The following is a 25,947-nucleotide window of genomic DNA, read 5'->3' on the forward strand; positions in this document are numbered from 1 at the left end:
CAAGTTTAAAATCTTGAATATATAATAGTTTAAGTATATTTATGTATAATTTTGTAAAATTCAGCCATTTCACTTAAGTTAGTGCTTTTCAATATACAGGAATGTAGCATCAACCAAGTTCTCTGTTATTCAACTTCTTTCCCTTAAGTAAGATGGCATTGTCTCTCAAAGGATGATGCTTCTGCTGAAATAAGATTCCCCAAACACAAGAAAGCACTACTGCAATATGCAGCTTTTAATCATGAACTCCATCATCCAAGTTCATTTCAAAATGGCCACCAAAACTTTCTGTGTATTTCACTTCTCCGTTCTCGATGTACCAAGAAGTGGCACTGATGGCGTCTTCTCTCTGTGTTATTATCATCGTTGTGTCATAGGTCGTAGTGACGTTACCATGGATATCCAGAGGGCTACCATCCAGTGATAACACAGTAAACCTGGCGTAGCTGCTTGCATGAACCTGGAGAGTAAAATATCAGTAAGTTATTCGTCATCATTTGACCTCTTATAGTAAGTGTACTTGAAGGACAGCTACAGATATAATTGCAGTGGTTAGCAAAAACTGGGAAGAAATGGCTACGTGACCTCACTATTGGGGGTCCAGGGCTGTTTAAAGTGGAAAACTGTCAAGTAAAAGAACAAATTTCCACTTTAAATCCAAGTAAAAAAAAAAAAAAAAAAAAAAAAAAAAAAAAAAAAAAAAAAAAAAAGTTACCTCTATCCAATAAAGCTAGGCTAATATAAGGTGTTATAAAAATTTTATCTTGGTGGAAAAATATATATACCAGGAATAAAAACAAGGCAGCAAAGCTGTCAAATGTACAGACAAAAAGCAGGAAATAACAAAATAGGCTACTGTCAATTCTGATGCAAAAGTACATTATGTTAAACTGCAAATTCAACATCAAATTTTAATTATGCTCAACAGGTAATACCAATGTAAGTAAAATGTGTAACAAGCATAAGGCTTCAGGCCCATGGGAGTTCAAGTTCAAACTTCCAGAAACAGAAGTCAATTAGAACTGCTTTTCCAACTCGGGCTGCATTTTAGTCCTGTATTTCTTTTTTGAAAGTTTGGCAATCATAAGTAACATGGTTTTCCCATAATGGTCATCATGGCAGCAGCACCCAAAATTGTGTTTTCTTCTATTCTGATGCAATATTACATAATGGTTAACAGCATAATGACAATCAATTTTTAATAATAAAATATACGTATCATGGATTTTCAGAAAATGTGACTAGCATGGGTCTTCAAGCCTGTGGAACTTCAAAGTCACACCTTGAAAATGCCAATATGTGAAAAATTAAATTTTCACAAAAAACTGTTTAACTGGCAGATTGCATTGCCCACTGAAGCTATATTTTAGTCCCATGTTTCTTTCCTGTAAGTTTGAGAACAGTAAGTGACATGGTTTTTCTTAAATGGTCATCATGGGAGCGGTGCCCAAAATAGCTTTATTTTCAAATTTTGATGCAATATTACATAATGTTTCACAGCATAATGAACATCAATTTTTTAATAATAAAATATTAGTATTATGGATTTCAGAAAATGTGACTAGCAAAGGTCTTCAGGCCCATGGAACTTCAAAGTCACAACTTGAAAATGCCAAAATGTAAACAAGACAGCACTGTTCTGAAATGTTTTTTTTTTCCATTTTTAACAATTTTTAACATAAAACAAAATTAACAGTTTACTGCCATTTTTATATGATCAACCAAAAAAATTGATGAGATGGGAAAAATATCAATAGGGCAGTGTTAAATGTCCAATTTCTTCCATTCGGAGATTCTGAACATAGTGAATGATTGAATCTGACAAACTGCAATGATACGAGTTTATTTCCATTTTTGAAACTTTATTTCACAATACATGATAACAAGTTTACCATCATTTTTACATAATCAACTAACAATGTTGTAAAGATGCAGGAAATGTCAAACAAACACTTTTACGAATCTTTATGGTTAAATAATGAGACTGTTAACATGCCTAAGAATTGAATCTGAGGAAGTGTCAATAAAACAGCATAACTTATAAAATAATGGCCCGATTATGCTGATTTTTGAACTTGACCTGCGTTTTAGTAAGACTGATTACTCTTGTGAGTTTCATGACAACAGGTCTATCGGTTTTCCTTGAAATGTGTTAACAGTGTTGCATATATGCTGAAAAGTGAAAAAACAGCATAACTACTAAAATAGTGGCCTGATCATGCCGATTTTTGAACTTGATCTGCGTTTTAGTAAGATTGATTACTCCTGTGAGTTTCATGACAACAGGCCTATCGGTTTTCCTTGAAATGGGTTAACAGTGTTGCATATATGCTAAAAAGTGAAAAAAACAGCATAAATTCTACAATAATGGCCCGATCATGCTGATTTTTGAACTTGACCTGCGTTCTATGAATATTAGTCAGCTCTGTAAGTATAAAGCCAAAAAGTAAAATTGTCTTCCACTTATGGTGTTAACGCTGAAAGTGCACGGCAACGGCGACATGATCGGCGACGACAGACGCAGGTGATGGCAATATGTACAGACACATATGTGTCTGTACATAAAAATTAGAATCACTGGTTGGTCACCAAATATTTGAAAACATGCTGAAGTAACACCCTAGTTAGGAGAACACTTGTTGCACTGAACATCACAACTAACAAATTTCCACACGAATGAGTGAATATTCTCACCCTCCCATTGGTAGTGAATAGCCAAATTCTGGTGCATCAAATAATAGAAATTTTCTATGTAATTTATGGCAATCCAGCCTTGTGATCTGAACCTGACTTTTCCATTAAGAAACTGACCCTGATGAGCCTTCCTTGTGAAAGACCTCCAGATTGCATCAAAACACTGTATAAGTTTTAATTCCAATATTTGATTCACCACTATTCCTTTCAGTTCCTCATGATATTACCTTTGTGCTGATCTGTTTTATTACTTCTGACCATTCCCTCTGGTGACCGCCATTGCGTATTCTGATCTCTGCCAGCAGAGTCCTCTCCTCAGACAGGAATTTGATCTTGAAACCTGAAAAAAAAGATATTCAAATACTGAATGGAAAAAACATTATGTTCGTGATGCTTAGGCCATACATCAAAACTTTTAACCATTTCACTTATCCCAACATCTTCCAGAAATACCATAATTAGTTACTATTAAAAATATGATATCTGACAGACTTTTTTTTTCTCAAGTCACTACTCATTCCACAACAGATATTTTTAGAAAACTATTATGGATCAATTTATTTGAATGTATGCAAATGCTGACGATGGAGGGATGAATTAGATGACTACTAGAAGTCTTGGAAGAAGAAATCTTGGCCAAACTGGAAATCCGAGGCTCAGGATAGGAAACAATGGAAAAAGCATGCTGAGGCCTTTGTCCAACAGTGGAACACTATAGGCTCTAAATGATGATGATGATGATGATGAAATGCTGAACAAAATATCACTTGCTTATTCTCAAAGTGTGTAAATTATACATAAATGTACCACAGGGAATCCATTCACTGAAGTATCAAACTGACAGAAATCCATCATCTCAATAAGCATAACTACTAATAATGAATTATCATGTCACTGGCATACCAGACATACACGTATCATCATTTTTTCATAGTGACATATAATACTACGTTTTTGAAGTGCATCAAAGCAATTTTTCCACGACCTTTTGGTTTTTGAAAAGTAAATGTAATTATGCTCACTGTCATGCGAAGTTTGTTTTTTGAACTTCTGCTGCAGATGCTGCAAGCTGGCCATTTCATCTGGGCCCAGGATCATATTGGCAGAGGCTCCCCCAACACTTGTGTCTGTGTAGCTACTCTCTGCGCTTAGGTCATAGGATGCATCTTCAGTGTGAGGCTAAAGTGAAGCAACTTTGAATTAATAGATGTTTAAAACCTACTAGATACTTTTATTGAGCAAACAAAAAATTTACTCTATTAAGCAGAATTACTTTATGTCATCATGACCCAAATGCAATATCGCCTACTCCAATTAGAAGCTTTCTTGCATGATCTCCTACTTAAAAGTTAAAATGACAACTTATTAAGTTTAAGAGCTACAATGGCAAAAATTAAGTACATAAGTTCTGCATTACCAACCAATTCCAACACTGGTATATATTGATATACAAACTCATCCACATGCTTTTAATAGCCAATTTGATTGCCCCGTCACAACCTACCACTGCGCCCTCTATTTTGTCAAACACTGAGAGATGGAGCATGCTGGACTCTGGGGACTCTGTGCCGGACTGAGACATGTGGTCCACTTGGTACTTGGTCAGAGTCTCTGAAATAAGACCAACACCACTGGTCAGTTAGTCTGTGCTTGCAGGGGGTTCAAACTCATCTCCCCTATTTGAAATCTATAGCATTCTCTCAAAACTTCAGATAAATCAACTGCTAAAACTGAATGCTTTAAATAAGACTGCATTGTAGGCAGGGAAATTTAAGAACATCAGTGTGATATAATTTCAATATCAAGACAACTTCATATTTCACCTGGCATCTTTAAGTCTGCATATGACACATCTTAAGGGGAACAAGACTGCACAGGCATGGATAAAACAGCATTAACATTTTTTTTTTTGAAAATACAATGCACCTGGACAAAACAGGAAAAAACTTACCCTCCAGTAATCTTTCCAATTCTTTATCACTTTCCTCTTGACTCAACTTGGAGCTCTGTCTGGACACATCGTGACCACTAAGTGACCGGTACCTCGACAACTCTGTTGCTGAGGAAGACATGTGACTGGGTGGTGTCCCATACACGCCAGTGCTGCTACTTCCACTGCGCAGCCTCTCACTGGAGCTGGAGTGCCCCAAAATGGGAGTGACAGGTTGACTCTTTGGACTTGCCCATCCAGGGGTGTTGGATCTTGAAAAAGGACTTGATCGTCCCATAGAATGGGCACTAGATGGTGTTGAGGTGGCCCGTGAGGCAGGGCCTACATGTGTGGTCCTTGTGGATAGGGCTCTTGTGTTGAACACGTTTCCAGGTCTTACTGGACTTAAAAACCCCCAGGGGCTTCCTCTAGAGGGTGTGGCAGATCTTATTCCAGTTGGTGTAAAGCAGCTGCCACCCAATGCTGTGGAAGAACCTGTGAATGTCCCTGTTGTCTGCTGGGGATATGGGGATGACCCTTTCTTTGCCAGGGGCTGCTGAAGTCCTTGCTGTGGTATATCTGTCATTTCCTGCTGGCCCTGGATCTCATGAGCACCCAGTCGAGCTGGGCTGGATTCCCTTCTTCCAGCTGGTTTATTAACCCCCTCAGAAGAACCTGGGGCAGATGATGATCTTGTTCTTTTGTCATCAGAGAAACCCAATTCTGATTGGCTATTGGTCACATTGGGAATATTCAAATGTAAGTGTCTGGGTGACTCTTGGGATTTGGACTCGCAGCTCATGTTGCTTTTATCCTGCAATGTTGTACTAGTTGAGTTAGGTAACTCTGCTACTACAAGGGGTATCAAGGGTAGAGAAGAAGGTGCTGCTCCCTGCTGGCCATTGCCATGGAGATCCTGTTGATTTTCATCAGAGGGATTTGGCTGAGTGGCATCTGGGTTGGGCATCTGGTATGAAATCTTCTCAGTCATGGTGGAAACACTGGATGACATACTTTTCTCAAAAACACTCAGCACGGGAAGTTGAGGTGACAGAGACTTTCTATTCATCAAGGGCGATACATCATTTGCTGACATCTGTACTCTCTCAAATTCCAAAGGAATACTGTCAACTTCTCCAGAGGGAGCCATTTTCTGCACTGTCACATCAGGAGGTGGACAAGATGTCTGTGACATATCTTCAACTTTCTGACCACCAGATGTAGATGTTGCAGGTTGATCAAACCCAGGGACCTTTTCTCCTTGTGCTGAAACACCTAGGTCTGTAGGCTCCCTCTGCCTTTCTGCCTCTCCCAGTGGTGCCACAATGTCCCCTTCATCAACAGGCCCAGGACCATACAGCTCATCACTTTTGATGCCTCCCAGCTCTTCATCTATTGGTAACAGAGCCTGGAAGATACTGGAGCTCATTGGACTCTGCAGCTGGGAGACATTCTCTCCAAGTGCTGGTAAATATCTGCTGTTATTGTTGGAGTTGTTGTTGTCTTGTCCAGTGCTAAGGGCCAAGGACATTGGTTGTCTAGGTAACTGACCACTGGGCTGAGCAACTGGTTGATAGGTTTTCTCATCAGACCCACAACCGGTCACTTCGGGGGAGTGATGACCATGGGGATGGTTTTGACCTCTGACAAGATGGTTTTGCTGTTGACCAGGCACAGACTGGCCCTGTGGTGTCCAAGTGCCCTGTCCAGTAAGTCCTGTACCTTGTTGGTCATCATCCACAATGCTGCCTTGTGATTTAGAGAACATGCTGCTTTCATCTTGGTTCTCGCTAGAAAGTGCACCACTTGGGTTTTGAATAGATAACTGGGACTTGAAGCCCTCCTCAGCCTTTGACAGGGTCAGATCTTCCAGAAAAGCTGGCACAAAACTAGCAGGTTGTTGTTGGTGCGACTCATCATTTTCACTGGAAATCTTCTCCTCATCTTCAGTAGGTGACTTTCTTCTGACCTTTTCCTTGGTTTCAGATTCTTCAGTATCCTGCTTCTCGGGTATGCTGTTGCTGCTTTCCTCATCTTCATGTCCTCTGTTTGGTTCTTCTGGATCTGTTAAGGCATGTCCTTGTTCTGACAGTGGATACTGTCCCAACTGTGGACTCCCTGTTTGTGCTGGATGTGACAGAGACGATTGCGTTAGATGAGCCTCACCACCAGATTGTGTTCCAGATGTGAAATGAGCTACAGAGAGGGTGTGCTGGAACAATGCCTCCAGGTCGGGAACTGTGGTGGTTTGGTCAATTTCCTGGTGCTGTTGTTGTTGTTGTTGTTGCTGTTGTTGTTGTTGCTGCTGCAATCCTCTTTGGTCTATATTCAGCTGGAGACTCTGGAGCTGTTGCTGTTGCTGCTGTTCTTGTTGCTGCTCTTGTGATCCATGTAATACAGGATACACTTGGTAAACCTCAGGCTGTGATGGACCTGAAAATACCAAATCATATGCTTTAAATAAAAAGTGGACATTTTTTTGGCCATAAATTTAGCAGCTCTTCCTCACTAAAATCAAACAAACCAGGTAAATTACACATCCCTAAAGTTTTATCTTGTAACATTCCTAGTTTTTGAATTCAACCCTTGATAAAAAGTGGACATTTTTTTTCTGGCAAAAAATTATGCAATTGTTCCTCTCTAAAATCAATCAAAACTCTTAAATTAAATAACTTTTATCTTATAACATTCCTAGTTTTTAAATTAAATATGCTGACTGGTGACCAATTAATTTCTTTTTCGACTTAGCAAAAACAATGAAATGTTGAGACGTTTAAAATATGGTGACCGAAAGAGGGCAGCACAGTCAAAAGACAAACCTCTCCAGGTCAACAACTCCTTCTCTGCCAACAGAGAGAATGCTGGGTGTTTCAGGAGATTCTTGGCTGAGGGACGTTTCTCAGAGTTGGTCTGCCATCCTTGTAAAATCAAATCGTGAATTTTGGGGTGCAGATTGCTAGGTATGTCTTCAGTTGGGGGAGAGTTCATTTTGATCTGAAAATGTTACAAAATAATTCACACATTTCATTTTTCAATGGGATTTTAGCTTGCCAGTAACTCTATTCTTCAGTTAAATCAATCACAGCAAGAACATTCTTCAGTTAAATCAATCACAGCAGGAACAATGAGAAAATTGTATAAATAAATGAGGCAAGATCTTGATGAGAGAATGATGTCAAACAAGATGCAATGGGAAGGCATGTCAAGAAAAATCAGAAAAATCAATGAAAAACTCCACTTAGTTTGGGCTGACACAAAATCAAATAGCTCAGACTTTAAATACAATGCGACAGATATAGTCCTTTGTGAAATGTAAAAAAACAGTGGTTGTTAAAAATAGAACAAGTTATATAAACTTACAATGAAGTGTAATAGTCCTGCGCCAGGATACCTACGCACCCATGGATGGTGTCCCGTCAACATGTGAATGAACACGCAAATGGCCGCCCAGACATCAGAGCGGCAGTCATGACCCTCGCTGGCAGCTTTTTCTGGGCTCCACTGGGTTTGGGCTCCTATTGGCCTGTGCCCAGGAGACAACACCCTCTGGTGGCGTCCCAGACGCCTGGACAAACCAAAGTCAGTGAGGGCAATGTGGAGGCTCTCTGCCTTCAGTAAGATGTTGTCAGCTAGAGAGTCAATAATATTTGGTGTTATTGATGATCAGATAAAATCTTTCTGAATCAATATTCTTGTGTGTTTGTCATCATCTATTCATCATGGACGCAAAACAAAAAAGTAAATTGGTGATCACAGTTTTTAGCCATCTCTTATGTTAGCTATTTGAAGGAATTGTTATTTTACTTAGCTGAAAAATTTCAAGCATTATTCTAAATCAATTTAAAGACAAGGAGGTTGTAAGTACAACTTTGGGAAATCACTGATACATTTTTGTATAAAATAACTTCATTATATCACTTTGCTATTGCAAGTTAAAAATGACAACCCACTTTTTTGTTGTGGTCAAAATGACTGATAAAGCTCAGAATTTTATGCAGTGACTTGGAAATGACCCCTTTTTTTCAGGTGAGGCACAAAATGGCCTTTTTTTCAGTAGAGCAACAGTCAGTGATGAGAGAAGATTTAGAAAAACAAACAAAACAGAAAATACCAGCACTGATTTCTGGATAAATCTGGAAGCCTATCATCTCGAAAGAGTTAATGTGAAATTGCCCTCTATACCTTTCAAGTCTTCGTGGATTATTCTCTTCTCGGCAAAGTAGACCAGTACTTCCAGGACCTGTTGTAAGTACAGCAGTGCCGCCCAGGGACTGAGACACTCCTGGCTGGTGATGAACTCTGTCAGTGAGCCACCTGGTGGTAAAGACAATGAACTATTGGTTTGTTCTTATATATTAAACTGAAAACAAAAATCCATTGTATAGCTGGTGGAAAAATGGAAGGCAAATCACAATACAAAACTTTGAATTACATAGAGCATGAAAACCTTTTGGCTTGTGATAAACTGTTGGGGTGATATCTGGAAAGAGTAACATCACAAAGAATCATCACAAAAATCTTTAGAATTTTTAAAATTAATTTAAATATTTTTTATTCTGGTACAAGCACATTTTTCACAATGACAGTGACCTAATTATACTTATTGAAACTAATGCACCATTGTGTAAACAATTTTTCTCTTCCCTTCTCTTTCACTTTTTTTTTGTCAGCTCACCTTCCATTAGCTGCATAAAGATGTAAACTTTACGCCCAGTTCTGATTGCCCCATACAGCTCGACAACATTCGGGTGCTGAAGGTCTGCCCAGATAATCAGTTCTTCCTCATTGTAATTCAACAGGTCCACCTAGAATGTAATAGAAAACATCATGATAAACAAGAACTATACAAATTATTTGATAAATATTCTGTTTCTGGGATTAATTCACTGTCACCAGTTTTACCTAGAAACAACCGCCACTGACATTATTCTCCCTAATCTTTCCTTTTCACTTCAAAAGCAGGACATTTTGCCTAAGGCAGGAAATCACCAACTGCAATAGTGCTGTGGACTTACCTTCTTCACACAGAAGCTGAATTCGTTGTTGAAGTCCTGGGCAATATGGCACCTCCCTGCTACACCGCTGCCCAAATACGTACACTTATACCACTGTGAGTCCTTCTCGTAGCGGTCGTTGATAACCTTCAGGTCCTAGAAAGATCCCAACAGAACCTCTATGAGAGAGCTTTGTAAAGTAAATGGTGGTAATTTTCAGGCCTTATCATAGGCTCTATTCCCATAGATTTTAGATCGATCTATCCCCGCGGGGAGTCTCACTAGATTACTTTCAGATAATCCGACTTAAATGTCCGTCCCGCCTACTACAAGCTCTAAGGGGATAATTAACTTTCGTGTCCGCCCGGCTGACAGCTATTTAGCGTGAACCCCCAGGGAGTTAGGTCGATCTAAAGTAGGTCGATCTAATCTATGGAAATGGGGTGATAATTACAAAATGCGGGGAATGCAGTGAACCAAACACTTTTAAAGTGAAGCACTTCAAAACACCACAAGTACAAATATATTTCTTTCTGATCTTTTACTCTAATACACAATGTTGTATGTTGACATACAACACCTTTCAATCATCTTGTTATTACTTGATAATCACTGCAACGTCAATTCACCTAAATGTAAATATATAAACATAATCTGTAACAGTGTACCAACTAGTATTGCCTTTGTTGAAATTATTTTGCAATTCTACTGGAACCTTGTTACAGATCACAAACATACTACTTTGTTACAAACCAAACACAAGCTATTTTGTTACAGATCACACACATACTACCATGTTTCAGATCAAACATTTTATAAAGGTGTTACAGACATTTTTCATCCCTAGAGAATTGCACCAACCTCCTTTATTATAATCCCCTCCTCCTTTCTGCCAGGTGGCATCATCTTCCCAGCAGCCACATGGTCCCGAACCTTTGTCCAATACTTGGCCAAATCTTTCAGATTTCGCGGGGTTCCATATGCCACTTCCCCGACACCAGGGAGATGTCTGCTGGCTGCCCTCACTGAGGTAATTCTGTTTGGCTCGAACACTTGTGTCTTCAGCTGCACGGGTAGACTTGCGATGCTGTAAGGTTGAGTGTTCACGGGCGGGAGGGCATTATCATTATATGGGAGGTCAAAAGTCAAGTGATCGGGGGATGGGCTGAGTGGCACCGCTGACTCGGGTTGTGGAGACAGCAGAGCCCTCTGCTGTTTCTGAGATGCCATGTCCTTGCTCAAGTAAACACGCAGCTCCTCCCTGGTGGCGCTCTGCAGATCTTCCATGTAGCTTCGCAGTGCAGTCTGGTTGTCTGTGTCGTCTTCCCCCATTGGTTCAAATTCAACATGGCTGCCAGGCTGGTTGTAATTAGGCAAAACTCCTCCACTGGGAACATCAGCCTGGTCCAAACGAAAACCAGAATCATCATCGTTACCTCGCAGGAAGCTGGAGAGGGCCTCTTGGTTGTGCAAGGACTCAGTCTCCTCTGGAAAATTCAAAGATGGTGGGTTCTGTGTCAGATGAATGGCCTCAACGCGTAAGGCTGCAGCTTCTTGGTAAATTCTGTCTAGAGTTTCCTTCACATCTGCTGGGGCGTTCTCAGGAGCATGTGCTGGTGCATGTGCAGGAGCAGCAGGTACGACGACATCCTCGGTAAAACCGGCTTTTCCAGTCTTGCCAGAAGTGTACCTGGCAAATGAAAGCGGTGTTTTGCCTCCACCATCCGTCTCTGTCCTTCCCCCTAGAGGTGTGGGTGTGCCAGTTCCAGGCAAATTTCTTCCACCTGCTACAGAAACTGAAGCTGAGACAGCCAGTCCCAAACCCTGCAACCCCCTGGGACTGAGGGGTGGGAGACCCTGGGGGACAGATTGTGGAGGGCCCATGGAAGTTGGTGGTGGGGGGTGCAATGCAAAGTTTTCACTGATGGGCTCCATCTTTGGCTGATATCTTTTTGTGCTTCCTGTGCGACGGGGCTGTCCTTTCCCTGGTGGAGGTTGACCTCTGACCTCCTGACCCCCATCTGCTTGTTGAAGTCTGTTAAAGCTTGGAGGGTTGTCTTCAGCATTCTGATTAGCTGACCCAGGAAGAGAAAGGACATCAGGTATATCCTCGCCCAATGACAGGAGACTTCTCATACTGTCGCTCTGCAGGAATTCCAGGCTTCCGAGAGAAAGACGACGGTGCTGACGACCGAAGTTCTTCTTAATGGTGTTCCAAACAATATCCTGTCTTTTAAACATACGATTGCGTGAATCGTACAGTTTTCTTCTGATCCTTCCACACAGCTCTGAAAGACAAGGCAGTATATATATATATTTGACCAACCCAGACAACAATGCTATTTTCATTCTCAACTCTCCGACTGATACAAAATAAAAACTTCAGAATAAGATTTTAGCCAGCAATAATATAAAATCAACTATTGTTTGAGGAACAAATCATTGATCGACTTCTCACAGCTTTAAAACTTGTGGGAATTGTTTTACCCAAGTAAATCTTCCCAACACTTTTAAAGACAGAAAACTCTATACTCACCCATAGAGCAACTACAAGTGCCATTCAAGTCGTCCTCAACACATCTGTTAATGTGATACATGAACAAGTTAAACAGGGCCTCACAACTTCTGCACACCCTTCTTGTGTCAACACAGCGACCAACATGGCGGCATAAAAAGGAGAGGTGGTCGCAAATTTCACAATCAGTTTGGTTCCCAGCAGCAGGTCCTGAAATATCAAGATCACACTTTTGATAAAAATTTTGAAAGAGCAGATGAAAATGGCTGAAAATGTTAGAATGAACTTTTGAAACAAATGTGTCTCCTGAAAAGAAGGACAAGGTCACACTGTTCTGATACAATCCCATCCTTTTTTCAAATATAGAACTAATGTTATGCTCACAAGTTTGAAACACACAGACATCTAGATAGTTTCCATAACCCTGTAAGTGATGCTGTTTTTGGCCGTGTTATAGGGGTGGAAAAATCAGTGGCTTGGGAGCCGCAAAGAGCAGAAAATATCAACGTAATAATCACAAAGTAATAAATAAATAAATAAATAAATAAATAAATAAATAAATAAAACATGTCCGTCTTTACCTGTGGTCAACCAAAACTGCAGACACAAGTTTAATTCTCCAAAAGCCTGCTGCTGTATGTGGTGACTGTCCAACTGCTCCTGTGTCCCCAGGACATCTTCTCCGCCTGGATCAATATTCACCTTCAGCTAAAAATAATAAAACAGATACAATGTATACATGTGTTGTGTTTAGCCTTAGGTGGAGAAAATTGACTACTTTGGGACAAAAATTTTAAAATAGCTATGATTTAGTCTCATATTATGAGAGAAGCATCAGGTTGAATGCCCAAAGGTTCACCAGCACTCAGGGAACTGTGGGCATTCAGCCTGATTCTTAGGTTTATGGGTGTAGGTGGACCTGAAAACTGCTAATGGTTTTAAACAACATATGAAAGTATTGGTCAACTAAAACCTTCAGTATGAACAAAACAAACAGCAATCAATGTGCTTCAGTTAATGGTACTTTTGACAAGCAAAAGAAACCTGATAAAAAGTCATAAGAAATAAAAAATCAACTAACTGCTAACAAACAATCAGTAATTATCACACTACAAAATGTAACCTTACCCATCCAATGGCAGTGGTTATGTCCATATCCTTCAGTTCACCATGTTGCCTGCCGCCTTTCTTTCGTGGCCACTTGTAATCTTTCTTCACGAGTCCATTACGAAGACTGTCCCTGTTATCGTGGGGTCTGCTGTGGTCTCCTCCTCCTTCACCATCAAACCCATCCTCCTAAAATCAAATAAATGTGTTTCAGGGAAAATCACATTAACTGTAACTGGAGAAAAATAAATAAATAAATAAATAAATAAATAAATAAATAAATAAATAAATAAATAAATAAAATTAAATATATATTCTTGAGAATCAAAAATCCGTCATAACCTATGATTATGCAAACAAATACACATTACCAAGAGCAGAACTAGAGGATCAGAGAGGCGATACCGCCTCCGAATATTGTACCACCAGCTGGAGCAAGCGCATTCGTATAGACCCCCACATACACAAAATAAGGGGTGCAGCCACCAGTCTTGTGCTTGACAAGCTGTAAAAATGCAATCAACAAGAATTTTCAAAATATGCAAAAAATATATATAACTAAAAATGGTGCAATCAAAGTTAAGTTCATTGTAAGGTAGGTCAAAGGTCAATTTCAAGGTCACAGTAAATTGCCAGTATATGACTTCCTATCCAACTTCAATAGTAACTATGGACCTATCTCTGCCAGTTTTGGAGATAAAAGGGAAGCAAAATTTGCAAAGTTCAGTTCATGGTGAAAAGTAGGTCAAAGGTCAATTTCAAGGTCACAGTAAGATTGCCAGTATATGACTTCCTATTCAACTTCAATAGTAACTATGGACCTATCTCTGCCAGTTTTGGAGATAAAAGGGAAGCAAAATTTGCAAAGTTCAGTTCATGGTGAAAAGTAGGTCAAAGGTCAATTTCAAGGTCACATTTAGATTGCCAGTATATGACTTCCTATTCAACTTCAATAGTAACTATGGACCTATCTCTGCCAGTTTTGGAGATAAAAGGGAAGCAAAATTTGCAAAGTTCAGTTCATGGTGAAAAGAAGGTCAAAGGTCAATTTCAAGGTCACAGTAAAATTGCCAGTATATGACTTCCTATGCAAGTTCAATAGTAACTATGGACCTATCTCTGCCAGTTTTGGAGATAAAAGGGAAGCAAATTTTGCAAAGTTCAGTTCAAGGTGAAAAGTAGGTCAAAGGTCAATTTCAAGGTCACAGTAAAATTGCCATTATATGACTTCCTATTCAAGTTCAATAGTAACTATGGACCTATCTCTGCCAGTTTTGGAGATAAAAGGGAAGCAAAATTTGCAAAGTTCAGTTCATGGTGATAAGTAGGTCAAAGGTCAATTTCAAGGTCACAGTAAGATTGCCAGTATATGACTTCCTATTCAACTTCAATAGTAACTATGGACCTATCTCTGCCAGTTTTGGAGATAAAAGGGAAGCAAAATTTGCAAAGTTCAGTTCATGGTGAAAAGTAGGTCAAAGGTCAATTTCAAGGTCACATTTAGATTGCCAGTATATGACTTCCTATTCAACTTCAATAGTAACTATGGACCTATCTCTGCCAGTTTTGGAGATAAAAGGGAAGCAAAATTTGCAAAGTTCAGTTCATGGTGAAAAGAAGGTCAAAGGTCAATTTCAAGGTCACAGTAAAATTGCCAGTATATGACTTCCTATGCAAGTTCAATAGTAACTATGGACCTATCTCTGCCAGTTTTGGAGATAAAAGGGAAGCAAATTTTGCAAAGTTCAGTTCAAGGTGAAAAGTAGGTCAAAGGTCAATTTCAAGGTCACAGTAAAATTGCCAGTATATGACTTCCTATTCAAGTTCAATAGTAACTATGGACCTATCTCTGCCAGTTTTGGAGATAAAAGGGAAGCAAAATTTGCAAAGTTCAGTTCATGGTGAAAAGTAGGTCAAAGGTCAATGTCAAGGTCACAGTAAGATTGCCAGTATATGACTTCCTATTCAACTTCAATAGTAACTATGGACCTATCTCTGCCAGTTTTGGAGATATAAGGGACTAAATGTTATAATTTTGGAGTTACCATAATGTGCCATAAATTGCCTACAGAAAAAATTAATTAAAATAAAGAAAAGGTCATTTTGGTCAAAGTTCTTGAAATGGGAGGTTCTCTGAAGTTGCAGAAGTTTAAATTTGATAAAATAATGTCATTTTTGACCACAAGTTGTCTGCTTTGCCAAGCATTATGTTTTATTTTTCCGGAGTTCAAAATTTATTATCCATTACCGTACTGCACATTTTTACAGAAGCCGACTGGTGCCATATGTTGAAAAAAAAAATTATCTCGAAATTTCGAGATAGCATTTTTTTTGTTCAAATTTCAAAATACTATCTCGAAATTTCGAGATAAATTTTTTTGCTCAAATATCAAAATGCTATCTCGAAATTTCGAGATAATTTTTTTTTTGTTCAAATTTCAAAATGCTATCTCGAAATTTCGAGATAAAAATTTTTTTTGTTCAAATTTCAAAATAGTATCTCGAAATTTCGAGATAATTTTTTTTTCTACATATGGCACCAGTCGGCTTCCGTACATTTTCCTTTCACCACCAATATGTACTTTCTGATACAGCGTAACTCGAAAACCGTATGGAATACAAAAAAAACCGAGACCACCTCCAGTGTTGGGCTTTACATGCTCTACAAAATGCAAAAAAGAATGGGTCTCTAGCATTAACGGTTCCCGAATTAGAGACAGTTTTCAGTTTCGGTATCTTATGGCCGCTACTCCTGTGAAAATGCACCGATTGACCCCAAATTCACGGAGATGAAAGATGACCTGAAGGGTAACACTTTCCAATAATATTATTGGTTAAGTCTGTGTGGCGTCTGAATAACAGGGCAAAAAAATTTTTTTTCGTAAAAAATTTCATTTTTTTGAAAATTTTGACCCATTTGACCTTGAAGTAAAGGTCAAAGGTCAAATCCGAGGGTATATTTGAAATCTACACATATGACTTTTGGAAAGCCGTCTATAGAAATTTTTCCCGTAACTCCTTCTGTAGGGTAGATAATTAGCATTTAATTTTGCCATTTTTAGACAAGGGTGCATTGCAATGAGTGCCACACCCAGACCCCAATACCGACAAAGCCCAAATTTTACGTGGAACGAGTTGAGATTATAGGTGACCTAAATCCATGAGATGGGTACGGGGGCCCTTACCGTCTAGGAGGAGAAGCGGTAACGGTAACATGGCGGCGGAGCCGGTGGAACGGACCGGACGGGACCGAAACCATGTGTACCGCCAGCGCTAACGCTGGTGGTAAATTTTTTTTGTTCAAATTTCAAAATAGTATCTCGAAATTTCGAGATAATTTTTTTTTCTACATATGGCACCAGTGGGCTTCCGTACATTTTCCTTTCACCACCAATATGTACTTTTTGATACAGCGTAACTCGAAAACCGTATGGAATACAAAAAAACCGAGACCACCTCCAGTGTTGGGCTTTACATGCTCTACAAAATGCAAAAAAGAATGGGTCTCTAGCATTAACGGTTCCCGAATTAGAGACAGTTTTCAGTTTCGGTATCTTATGGCCGCTACTCCTGTGAAAATGCACCGATTGACCCCAAATTCACGGAGATGAAAGATGACCTGAAGGGTAACACTTTCCAATAATATTATTGGTTAAGTCTGTGTGGTGTCTGAATAACAGGGCAAAAAATTTTTTTTTCGTAAAAAATTTCATTTTTTTGAAAATTTTGGCCCATTTGACCTTGAAGTAAAGGTCAAAGGTCAAATCCGAGGGTATATTTGAAATCTACACATATGACTTTTGGAAAGCCGTCTGTAGAAAATTTTCCCGTAACTCCTTCCGTAGGGTAGATAATTAGCATTTAATTTTGCCATTTTTGGACAAGGGTGCATTGCAATGAGTGCCACACCCAGACCCCAATACCGACAAAGCCCAAATTTTACGTGGAACGAGTTGAGATTATAGGTGACCTAAATCCATGAGATGGGTATGGGGGGCCTTACCGTCTAGGAGGAGAAGCGGTAACGGTAGCCGTCCGGCGGAGCCGGCGGAGCCGGCGGAACGATCCGGACGAGACCGAAACCATGTGTACCGCCAGCGCTAACGCTGGTGGTACAATTACTATTCAGGTTAAATGGGAAATTGGGCAATTCTTTGAAACTTAAGAAGAAAGTCTTGAATCTGTTACATCCATTATTTTTGTTCCACTTTCCAAACATTTATGTTCATTTCTAAATAACCTAAAGACTAATTTCAAACTACTTTCCTGGATGCAAAATAAAATATTGGGTATGACAACTGAGATCTAAAACACGTCTGTTTCTTGATATTGCAAGTTGCATAAGATACTAACTGACCTCCTTTCCTTCACTGTTTAAGTCTCTTTGACCACCATCTTTTCCTTGGTCTTTTGAATTGTTCTAAAAAATATGAAAATTACAAAATAAACTTCTATACAATAAGGTTAATAAATTTTGCATCTAAAAAATACTAATGGCAGAAACAAACGTCTTGAATAAACAGTCAAACCATAAATATATGCACCACATTTAATATTTGACTTGGTTAGTCAGAAAAATAAAACTTCATATGACCACACTTGCCCAATAAAGTACAATAAAGAAAAGCACTTCCTACTAATATATTAATAGTACTAACACTAACTTGCCAAAACAAAAACGGGTCCCCTTACCCCGGCAAGTAGGCCTATAAACTTAATATTTTCCTGAACTCACTGTTTTTCCAAATCCTCTGCTGAAATCCCCACCACCACAGCCACCGCCAGTGGCACCAGTACCTTCACCATCACCACTGTCTTCAGGTGGACCACACCCCGTTTCATCTCCACGTCTGCGGTGGACCACCCTGAGACTGTTGAATGCATTTGTCCCTGAACCTTGGTCAAAACTAGGTGAATCTGGGAGAAAGCTTGAATTTGACTTCTGCTTATGGGGCTCAACACGTGACCCTCTGCCAGTGAGACTGTTAGGAGGTCCACCCTCCCTCCTGAGTCTGGGTTCTTCTTTCCTTTTCTTTTCTGTATTTTTCTTTCCCCTTCTTTTCTTCCTCTTGGCTTTTTTCATCTCTCTGGTTAAGTGGGCATGGCTGGTTTGATCAAAATTGGTCACAGAGGTCACTGAAATGATTTTACTTTGACCTTTGCCATGACCTTTAATGTTGACCTTTGGTTTTCTTGTCTGTGCTGTTGGGTGTCTCTTCTTCTTTCCGTTTTTAGCGGCTCTGGGTTCTGTTGCAGAATTCTTGACGCTGTTGTCTGCCTCTGGCTGCTGACCATTGCCTTTCTTACATTTTCTTTTCTTCTTAGATTCACTCCCTCTAGATGTGGTTTCTCTTTTGATGTCTTTTCCATTGCCACTGCTACATGGAGCCCTGTTGCTGCTGCTGCTGTTGTTGGCATCAGGTGAAGTGCTGTTCTTGGTCTCAATGATGCTCTTGTGGATGACATCACTGTCATTCTGTGTGCCAGTAACTGGGAGGCACATACTGCCACCTGTTGCTGCAGAAAAGCATTAAATGAAAAATACAATTGGTAAAATTCAATGAATTTAAAGACTAACTTTAATATAAAGGTGTTTGAAAATAATTCTTGTGTTTGCCTTTTTGTTAGTTTATATTTTATTCAAAGTCATTAGAACTCTTTGTTTTTCAAAATTTAACAAAGTCTTAATCATCTTTTAGGAAAATGATGTTTGAAAATATTTATCAAGTCTTAAAATAATTTAATTTGAAATTACAGATATTTTCTAATGAAAACCTTTGCAACCTCTAATTCTTCTTTTCACCAAAATAGCTTTAAATGTGAAAACATACTGAATCATAATATTTTCAACCAACTTAGCCTTTTCTTTAGCCAACTTAAACACTTAAAACCATAAATAAAGAAATAAAGTATCTTCTCACTAGAGATATTGTTGCCTTTTGGTAATTTCTGTTCTATATCCTTTGTTTTCTTCTGTGGAACATTAAAATTGAACTCTGGACAACTAGGTGCATCTGCAATAAAAAAACAAAACAATTCAATCACGCAGTAAAGACAGACCTCCAATAGTTTCAGCAATCTGGTTATAACTGCTGAACTTCACTAATATATATATATATATCTTAATATATATAAAACCTACCACAATCTGATGCAATCACTGAAATGCCAGAGCATCACTGAAAGGACAAAATGAATAACTCTCAAGTTAAGAAGTCCTTCGTTTTTTTGTTCAAAATTCACCATAAAAACTAAAAATATCAGTAACCCCCCAGATAACAAAGAAGTAAATTTTTCATCATCACCAATCTGAGACAAAGATGGCAAGGTTTCAATTCAAAACATCTGCTCGGAAGTTTTTTTTTTATTGGAATCTGGAAGTCACAAAATAACTTATATAGCAATCATAATTTTCATATTACAAGAGGGGCCATCTCAGCAGCAGCAACAAACTTAATTTTCAAAAAGGAAAGTCCAGTGGTCAAGGTATATTTAATTTTATTCTTCCATGTTTATTGAAAAAAATTATAATATTTTACCACCTGCTCCTAATTTCCTCACCTTGCCAAAAGTATTTTCTCAATTAAGAACTATTTCTGAGTCATTCAGTCCGACAGCTGCAGGTAAAATGTAAATAAGTTCATTTACATCTTCAAATATAGTGAATGGGGATATTTTTCTGTCACAAGCAAAGTTGAGCTTTGGGGAATTTGCATCATCTCATCCTGATAAGACATGATGTAATATTACATAGTATTGTACATTAATCAAAGGCTAGCTTCCAGACAAGTTAAAACAGCCTAACTTGGTTATGGATCAACCCATCTGAGCTAGCCTTCCATTCTTAGCCTTCCATGATTAGTTCTCTAGAGACAGCAAATCTAATCTGCCTGTTGTCCTGCTTATTACCACAGTCACTGAGCTGTATATAAGCTATTTGATATTGACATCCTAAGGTGATGTGTTCATATTTAGATGCACTGCTGTGATGGAGAGGCTGAATGTCAATCTTATTTGACTGGAACCACAACACAGGGTTGTGCCCAGTCACCACATTGATCAAAACATTCTTAGTTTTTTTGGGGGAAAATTGGATGTTTTAATCCATTTTCAACATTCAATAGCCATAATATTTGCTTTTATTTCTGAAACCAGATAAAGGGTTTTGAGCCAATTTAAGCTGATATGAAATATTCCAAAATATTTGGTGAATTGGGGTAAAACAAATTTGTTGTAAATGGAACAAGGGAGACCAAAAATAGCAAAATATTGGATTTTTTCCTGAACAAATATGACAAATAACTGCTAAGGCAAACATAAGCTCCATTTAATAGACTTACGCACATACATAAAACAATTACATACCCTTTGGTTTGTCAGATGACACTGAATCTCTCCCAGATTCCTTATGAAAGCCATCTTTTCCAGTCTCAGATTGCCCTTGATCCTTTAAAATCGACTCTTTCTCAAATGGAGGCAGGATAGTTGTCTCAGTATCCATGGCAACAGGTGATGGCCTTATGCACTCTCTGGGCAAACCATCTCGGAGTCCTTTGAATACACCTTTCTGGTCCTGGAGAGCCAAATTCTTCAAGATGATCCTGATCTGTGGCATTAGGGAACTCAGTATCTCTTTCTTGCTCAGAAGTTTAATAACCTGAAGGAGCTTGGGCACACCTATGATTAGAAATTATAATTATGTGTATGGCAAACTGTGATCCAATTTTAGCTAAAAGACTATTCTTAGTTTTAGTTTCAGGAAAATGAATAAGACTGTACAGAATATTTCGATTAAACAAAAATGAGTATATCATTAAATGACCTGAAAGTAAACACATTGTCAATCTTTATACCTTCGTCCTGCACTTCTGGGATTACGTTTAGCGTCATGTTACTAAGCTGCTTCAACGTCTTTTTGTTAGCAGGACACACATCTGAAGTATACACTTCTTTTTCATCAGCAAAGCCAGCTGCACGCTGCAAGGAGTTGGCCACATCTTTCTCCACTCTGCACTGTAAATGCTCTTTTGCAGTGGGACTAATGAAGAACTTCTTGGATATTTCTTGGTTGCCACGGAGATCAGCTCTGTTGCCATAGCTACTTGGGTTATCGTGCATGCCTTCCAACAATCTTTTCTCTTTGGAAGACCCATCACCTGTGTCTACTGCAAGCTTTGCAGGCCCATTCTTCATGCTCTCTTGGACACTTGGTTGGTGTTGAACGGCACTGGAAAAAACTCTGCGTATACCAAACTCGTCCTTCTCAAGTAAGCTCTCCAGGGTTCCTTTTTCAAGTGGCTCTTCAAACAACATTTTACCCCCCTTCGTAAGCATTACTTTTGGTTGTTGCATACCCTCTTCTTTTCGGACCTTAGGTTTTATCGTCTGGATTGGGGTTGACTTCTGTAAGTAACCGCCCAACTCCCAAAGGTGGCCAGATTCAAAAGACTCCAGCGCTGTTATAGAGCACTCATGTTCCTGGGGACCGGAGTTTCTTCGGAAACTTAGGGATTTTGGTTCCCGTTTCTCAAGATCCAAGACTGTGAGAGGAATCATGGAATGCTGCTCTGTCTTCTCCAGAGCAATCTGATCTAAGCTTGGCTCATCTGCCGCAATCTGATTTCTATTTGCTTGCTTTTCTGTAAAATTGTGAAGAAATTGCTTAATCTTTTACTTTAACTACGCAAATCATCTGCAATAAATGGTAATGCATCATGTAAAAAATATGCTAAGAAACCTATACTACTGGTCCTTTATGTGAACATTTCAGTTTCCTAATAAAAGGTGATGTACAGAAAAAATTCTTCCAGGTGCTGAATGCTTTCATGAAATGAAAATGTGATTTTTTTTAAACTGGATAATGGTAATTAAAATAACAATATTGATAGTAATTATTATTAAAACTATCTAAGTAAAACTGTAAATAAAATACCTTTAACGCTTTGGTTATTTTCGGATGCTAGCAAATCTTCAACGGGTTTTTCTTGGTCACTTTTCTCTTTTTCCTCTCCTTTTAGAATGTAAGAGACTTCTTTTCTGGAAGTGCATGAAGTCTGTCGCTTCATCCTACAAAAATGAAAAAGTATACATACAGACTATACATATATATTAACATAGCCCACATAGTTTGTTAAGTTATCTTAGTCATCTTACTAAGACACACCATTACCCTAAAATAAATTAACAGGTTCTTATGAATTAATTATATTTGAAGTTCTCATGAATTATATTTGGAAAGTCGTTTACTCAGGTTTCCCTATAATTTATTCTTGTCAAATTATACTGATGACTTAGAAAAAAAATGAACTGTTAAAGAATAAAAATTTCAGGATATTAAACCATTTGTTTTAATCTATGTTTTCAGACTTGCCTCATGGCTTTGCTTGCCCCTTTTTTCTTCAGTCTTGGCCTGGCCAAAGTGCCCATCTCCACAGGTATTTCACAGTTCTTCTTCTCAACCATAGATGGAGCCACCATACAGTCTGCCATCTTGCCATCATCTGGCTGGACATGAAATGAGCCTCTATCCTCTACCAATTTATATGGCAAGTCTTCAAGCTGATGAGCTTTTTCCTGCCCATAGCCACTCCGGAAAAACTGCTCCTCATGGCTAACACGATCATCATTAAACTCATTGCTCATCAGCTTCATCGTGACAGTATATACTCAGTCTGTATATATATATCACTGTCAATGTTTTAATGTCAATATGTTGACTACTCACATAATGAATACCAAAAATATCACTGTCATTATTCTCGTGTTTTCGATGTTTTCGATGTTTTCTTCCTTCCAATACATCTGAAATACCAAGGAAACAATGTAATTAGCGTGACTTGTCAAAATAATATTGCTGGGGTAGTGCTAGCAATTTTTTTCTCTTAACCAAATCCCTACCTTTTTATCACTTTTCCAAATGGTTAAAATTTGACTTTAACAAGTGAAATCAAACCGATTTTGTTTAGCCAGTTTAAGTCAGTTTTAGCATTTAGCTTTACTGTAAACACAACAACATGTGGAAAGCAAGATAACAGACCCTCAAAGCAAGATGGTGTTCAGTTGCTCTATGAAATTAAATTTTTGTCTTAACTCCCACTTTTCTATATTTAATCCTAAGCATTGTCTTAGAATAAAAAAGGTTGCTCAACAAAAGAATATCCTGTCACTGCTGCCTTTGATTTATTTAAATTAATTCCCTGTACTTATTCCTTAACCAACTCTAAGTCATGAGTGTCAGATCCTAGGCTTGCTCTCTCTCAAACTCGCTCACTTGCTCACGCCATGCACACACACACATACCTCAAACAGGACTTTGGTTAACCTTACAACTAATCCAGCTAATTTACAATATTGTGTCCCACTCTTGAAAACTCCATCCAGTCATAATGATTTTGAAACCTGAATTGTCATTTTTTCACTTTCCTTTTTTTTTTTTTAGAAATAACTTTCCATCTTTCACAAAACCTTGAATTGTTTAATGTTAAATGAAAATGCAATTAAAGGTTATGCGTACTTTATCAAATTAAGTCCCCATTGTAAGGAACAGAAAAAAAAAAACACCTAGAAAAAAATCAATTAGGTCACTCTGCTTCCTCTTCACAACATGACATAATGCAGTTATAGAAAGTGCTTGAACTATCACAATTTTTGAACATCAACAATTACCTCTATTAAAATGGACCCACATCAATGTTCGATACTGACTTTGATGACCTGTCCAACTTTGAATTCTACCTGGCAATACTTTTTTCATTAATATCTCACAGTGAACTTTGTAAATTAATATGTGTGATCAAGAATGTAATAATTATCAAGCATTCTTAAAATCAAAACGGGCCCAGAAAAAGCAACCTGAAGTGGATTTATTCTCAGATGAAAAGTTCGTTTTTCATACCTATAAACTCCTGAAGAGATGATCCACCCAAATGTGATTTAACATTGTTTCATAAATCATAAGTCAGCATGAAATCCGCACATGAAAACAGCTCTAAAATGCAACTTCTTACTTCATGAGAAGCGCACTTGAACATAACTTAAAGGTGATTTTTCAAGCTATAAAAATGATCCAATCAGATTACAGCATGACATCACTTGATCGATAATGCTATGAATATGTGCTTTGAAGTGAAAGCACAGTGTCTATGTACTGAACCTGTAGCTGCCTGACAATATTCATATGTAAACAGCTTGAATTTTTTTCCAGATTTTTATTTAAAAAAAAAAAAAAAAAAAAAAAAAACTGTCCATTAGACAACCAACCTTGCGACTTCATTTGTCCGAACTGAGCTTTAGCCTGTCCCTAACTGTTGGACTGCCATTAGTATCGAGCCCTGCACAAACAGTCGACTCCATGAATTTTACTTGCTTTAAGCTTTTTCCTTGGAAGGTTGCTCTAAAAGTCTACATGTAAACTCTACATCTGTGCATTACACTATAGCTACAAAGATCCGTAGCACTGATGCTGACATCATTATAGATTTAAAAAATCAATAACCTACATCATCAGGCTGTCTAGACTTCTATCTGGCCTGAAATGTCCCTATTATTGGTTTGCTCTCCAGTTTCATCTGCAGCCTGTCTGCTGCTTGTTGAAAGTGTTCACTTTTTAAAATGAATAACAAGTGGGACGGAAAAATTACATAAGGATTTTTACCTCATCCAGGAAATGGTCACCACCCCCAGATTAAGTTTTTGCCTTTGTTGAGGGCAAATTTTCATAAAACTTTCAGTTTAGGTCAGAAATGAACTAACTTAAAACTAATCACACTTTGGTGATGATCAATTAATTAATTATAAAGTGAATTAAGCTGGCTTGGTGAAGGTCTGCTCCCTCCAAGTCCGACTGGTTTGTGTTAATCAAGTATACAAACCTTCCCCCTCCTGGCTTTAAGTTAACTTCTATTATAAAAAAATCAGCTGACTCAGATTGCACACTTTGTGACAGACTGGGATAGATCCACATTTTGGTATCAATGTCACATACTACTAGTCTTTAAATATATGTTAAAGTACAAATGTCACATACCCAGTCTTTAAATGTTTTAAAAGAGGACATTTTTACAATCTCTGGCTATTCTCCAAGTCTTACTTCGATGACTTTATCTCGGTTCATACAACTTCAAATATCATAACTAACTCATTCTACCCTACAAAAACTGTCAATATGTATCAACTTTACAACTAGTACAATGTGAATATCACACCTAAAAAAAAGCAACATAAAACATATGCTGAAATTCAAACCTCTGTCTTTAAGTAAGATGAAGACCTGCTGCCATCATGGTTTAATTCTGGCTTTGTGCAAAAGTTGTACCCACTGCGCATGCCTTGGTTTGTTTACCATTACAGCATATCTTAGATATCATTATGTGACCCTCACTTAAATCACGTGCCTCAGAGGGAGATTTTGTACATACGTTTTAACTACTTAATATGCTTCTTTCTTATCAAAGAACTCTTTCTAGAACTAGAAATTTACCCTGGGGGATTTTTTTATCAGCAATTTTAATAACACTGTGTTAATGCTTTATCGAAACTTATGCAAATAATAATACATTAAGTTATGTATGCCACACTGACACACTTTTTCTCCCTATCAAATTGCAACTGTTGAAATGAAAATATCTTTACAATTTATAGGACGAAGCAATATTGGATATAAAAACAGCCAACGCAAAGGATTTAAAATACAAAATCTGTAATGGTGA

At 38.2% G+C, this 25,947-nt stretch overlaps 1 protein-coding gene across 2 annotated transcripts; it reads right to left on the reverse strand.

Moving 5' to 3' along the window:
* On the reverse strand, window positions 1-25,589 carry LOC106167401 (uncharacterized). 2 transcript variants are annotated; one of them, XM_087012432.1, is made up of 22 exons: window positions 25,484-25,589; window positions 22,611-23,041; window positions 22,173-22,306; window positions 21,094-21,879; window positions 20,606-20,917; window positions 19,162-19,254; window positions 17,976-18,757; window positions 17,598-17,660; window positions 13,262-13,429; window positions 12,715-12,841; window positions 12,155-12,343; window positions 10,480-11,906; window positions 9,640-9,774; window positions 9,300-9,429; window positions 8,807-8,938; window positions 8,024-8,253; window positions 7,444-7,618; window positions 4,646-7,057; window positions 4,199-4,305; window positions 3,717-3,873; window positions 2,922-3,034; window positions 1-460 (listed from the first exon to the last, which is right to left on the reverse strand). In XM_087012432.1, exons 2-22 carry the CDS (start codon window positions 22,889-22,891, stop codon window positions 236-238), a joined length of 8,178 nt encoding a protein of 2,725 aa, XP_086868558.1. In that variant the 5' UTR covers window positions 22,892-23,041; window positions 25,484-25,589; the 3' UTR covers window positions 1-235. The 2 variants fall into 2 exon arrangements, with proteins under 2 accessions (XP_086868558.1, XP_086868557.1); XM_087012431.1 differs by having other exon boundaries at window positions 7,985-8,253; window positions 25,484-25,588.
* Between the last annotated feature and the right edge of the window lie 358 nt (window positions 25,590-25,947).

Source organism: Lingula anatina, chromosome 5, assembly GCF_051362555.1.
Source record: "Lingula anatina isolate TDL-2025a chromosome 5, LinAna3.0, whole genome shotgun sequence".
Classification (NCBI taxonomy): domain Eukaryota; kingdom Metazoa; phylum Brachiopoda; class Lingulata; order Lingulida; family Lingulidae; genus Lingula; species Lingula anatina.

What these genes read in the sequence shown, in the direction of transcription:
- LOC106167401 (XM_087012431.1), bottom strand. Translation starts at nt 22,891, where the DNA reads ATGAAGCTGATGAGCAATGAGTTTAATGATGATCGTGTTAGCCATGAG. An exon ending in AGGGGATTATAATAAAGGAG is followed by an intron (nt 9,775 to 10,479) that starts GTTGGTGCAATT and finishes GGATCTTTCTAG; the next exon opens with GACCTGAAGGTTATCAACGA. An exon ending in AATCCACGAAGACTTGAAAG is followed by an intron (nt 8,254 to 8,806) that starts GTATAGAGGGCA and finishes TTGACTCTCTAG; the next exon opens with CTGACAACATCTTACTGAAG.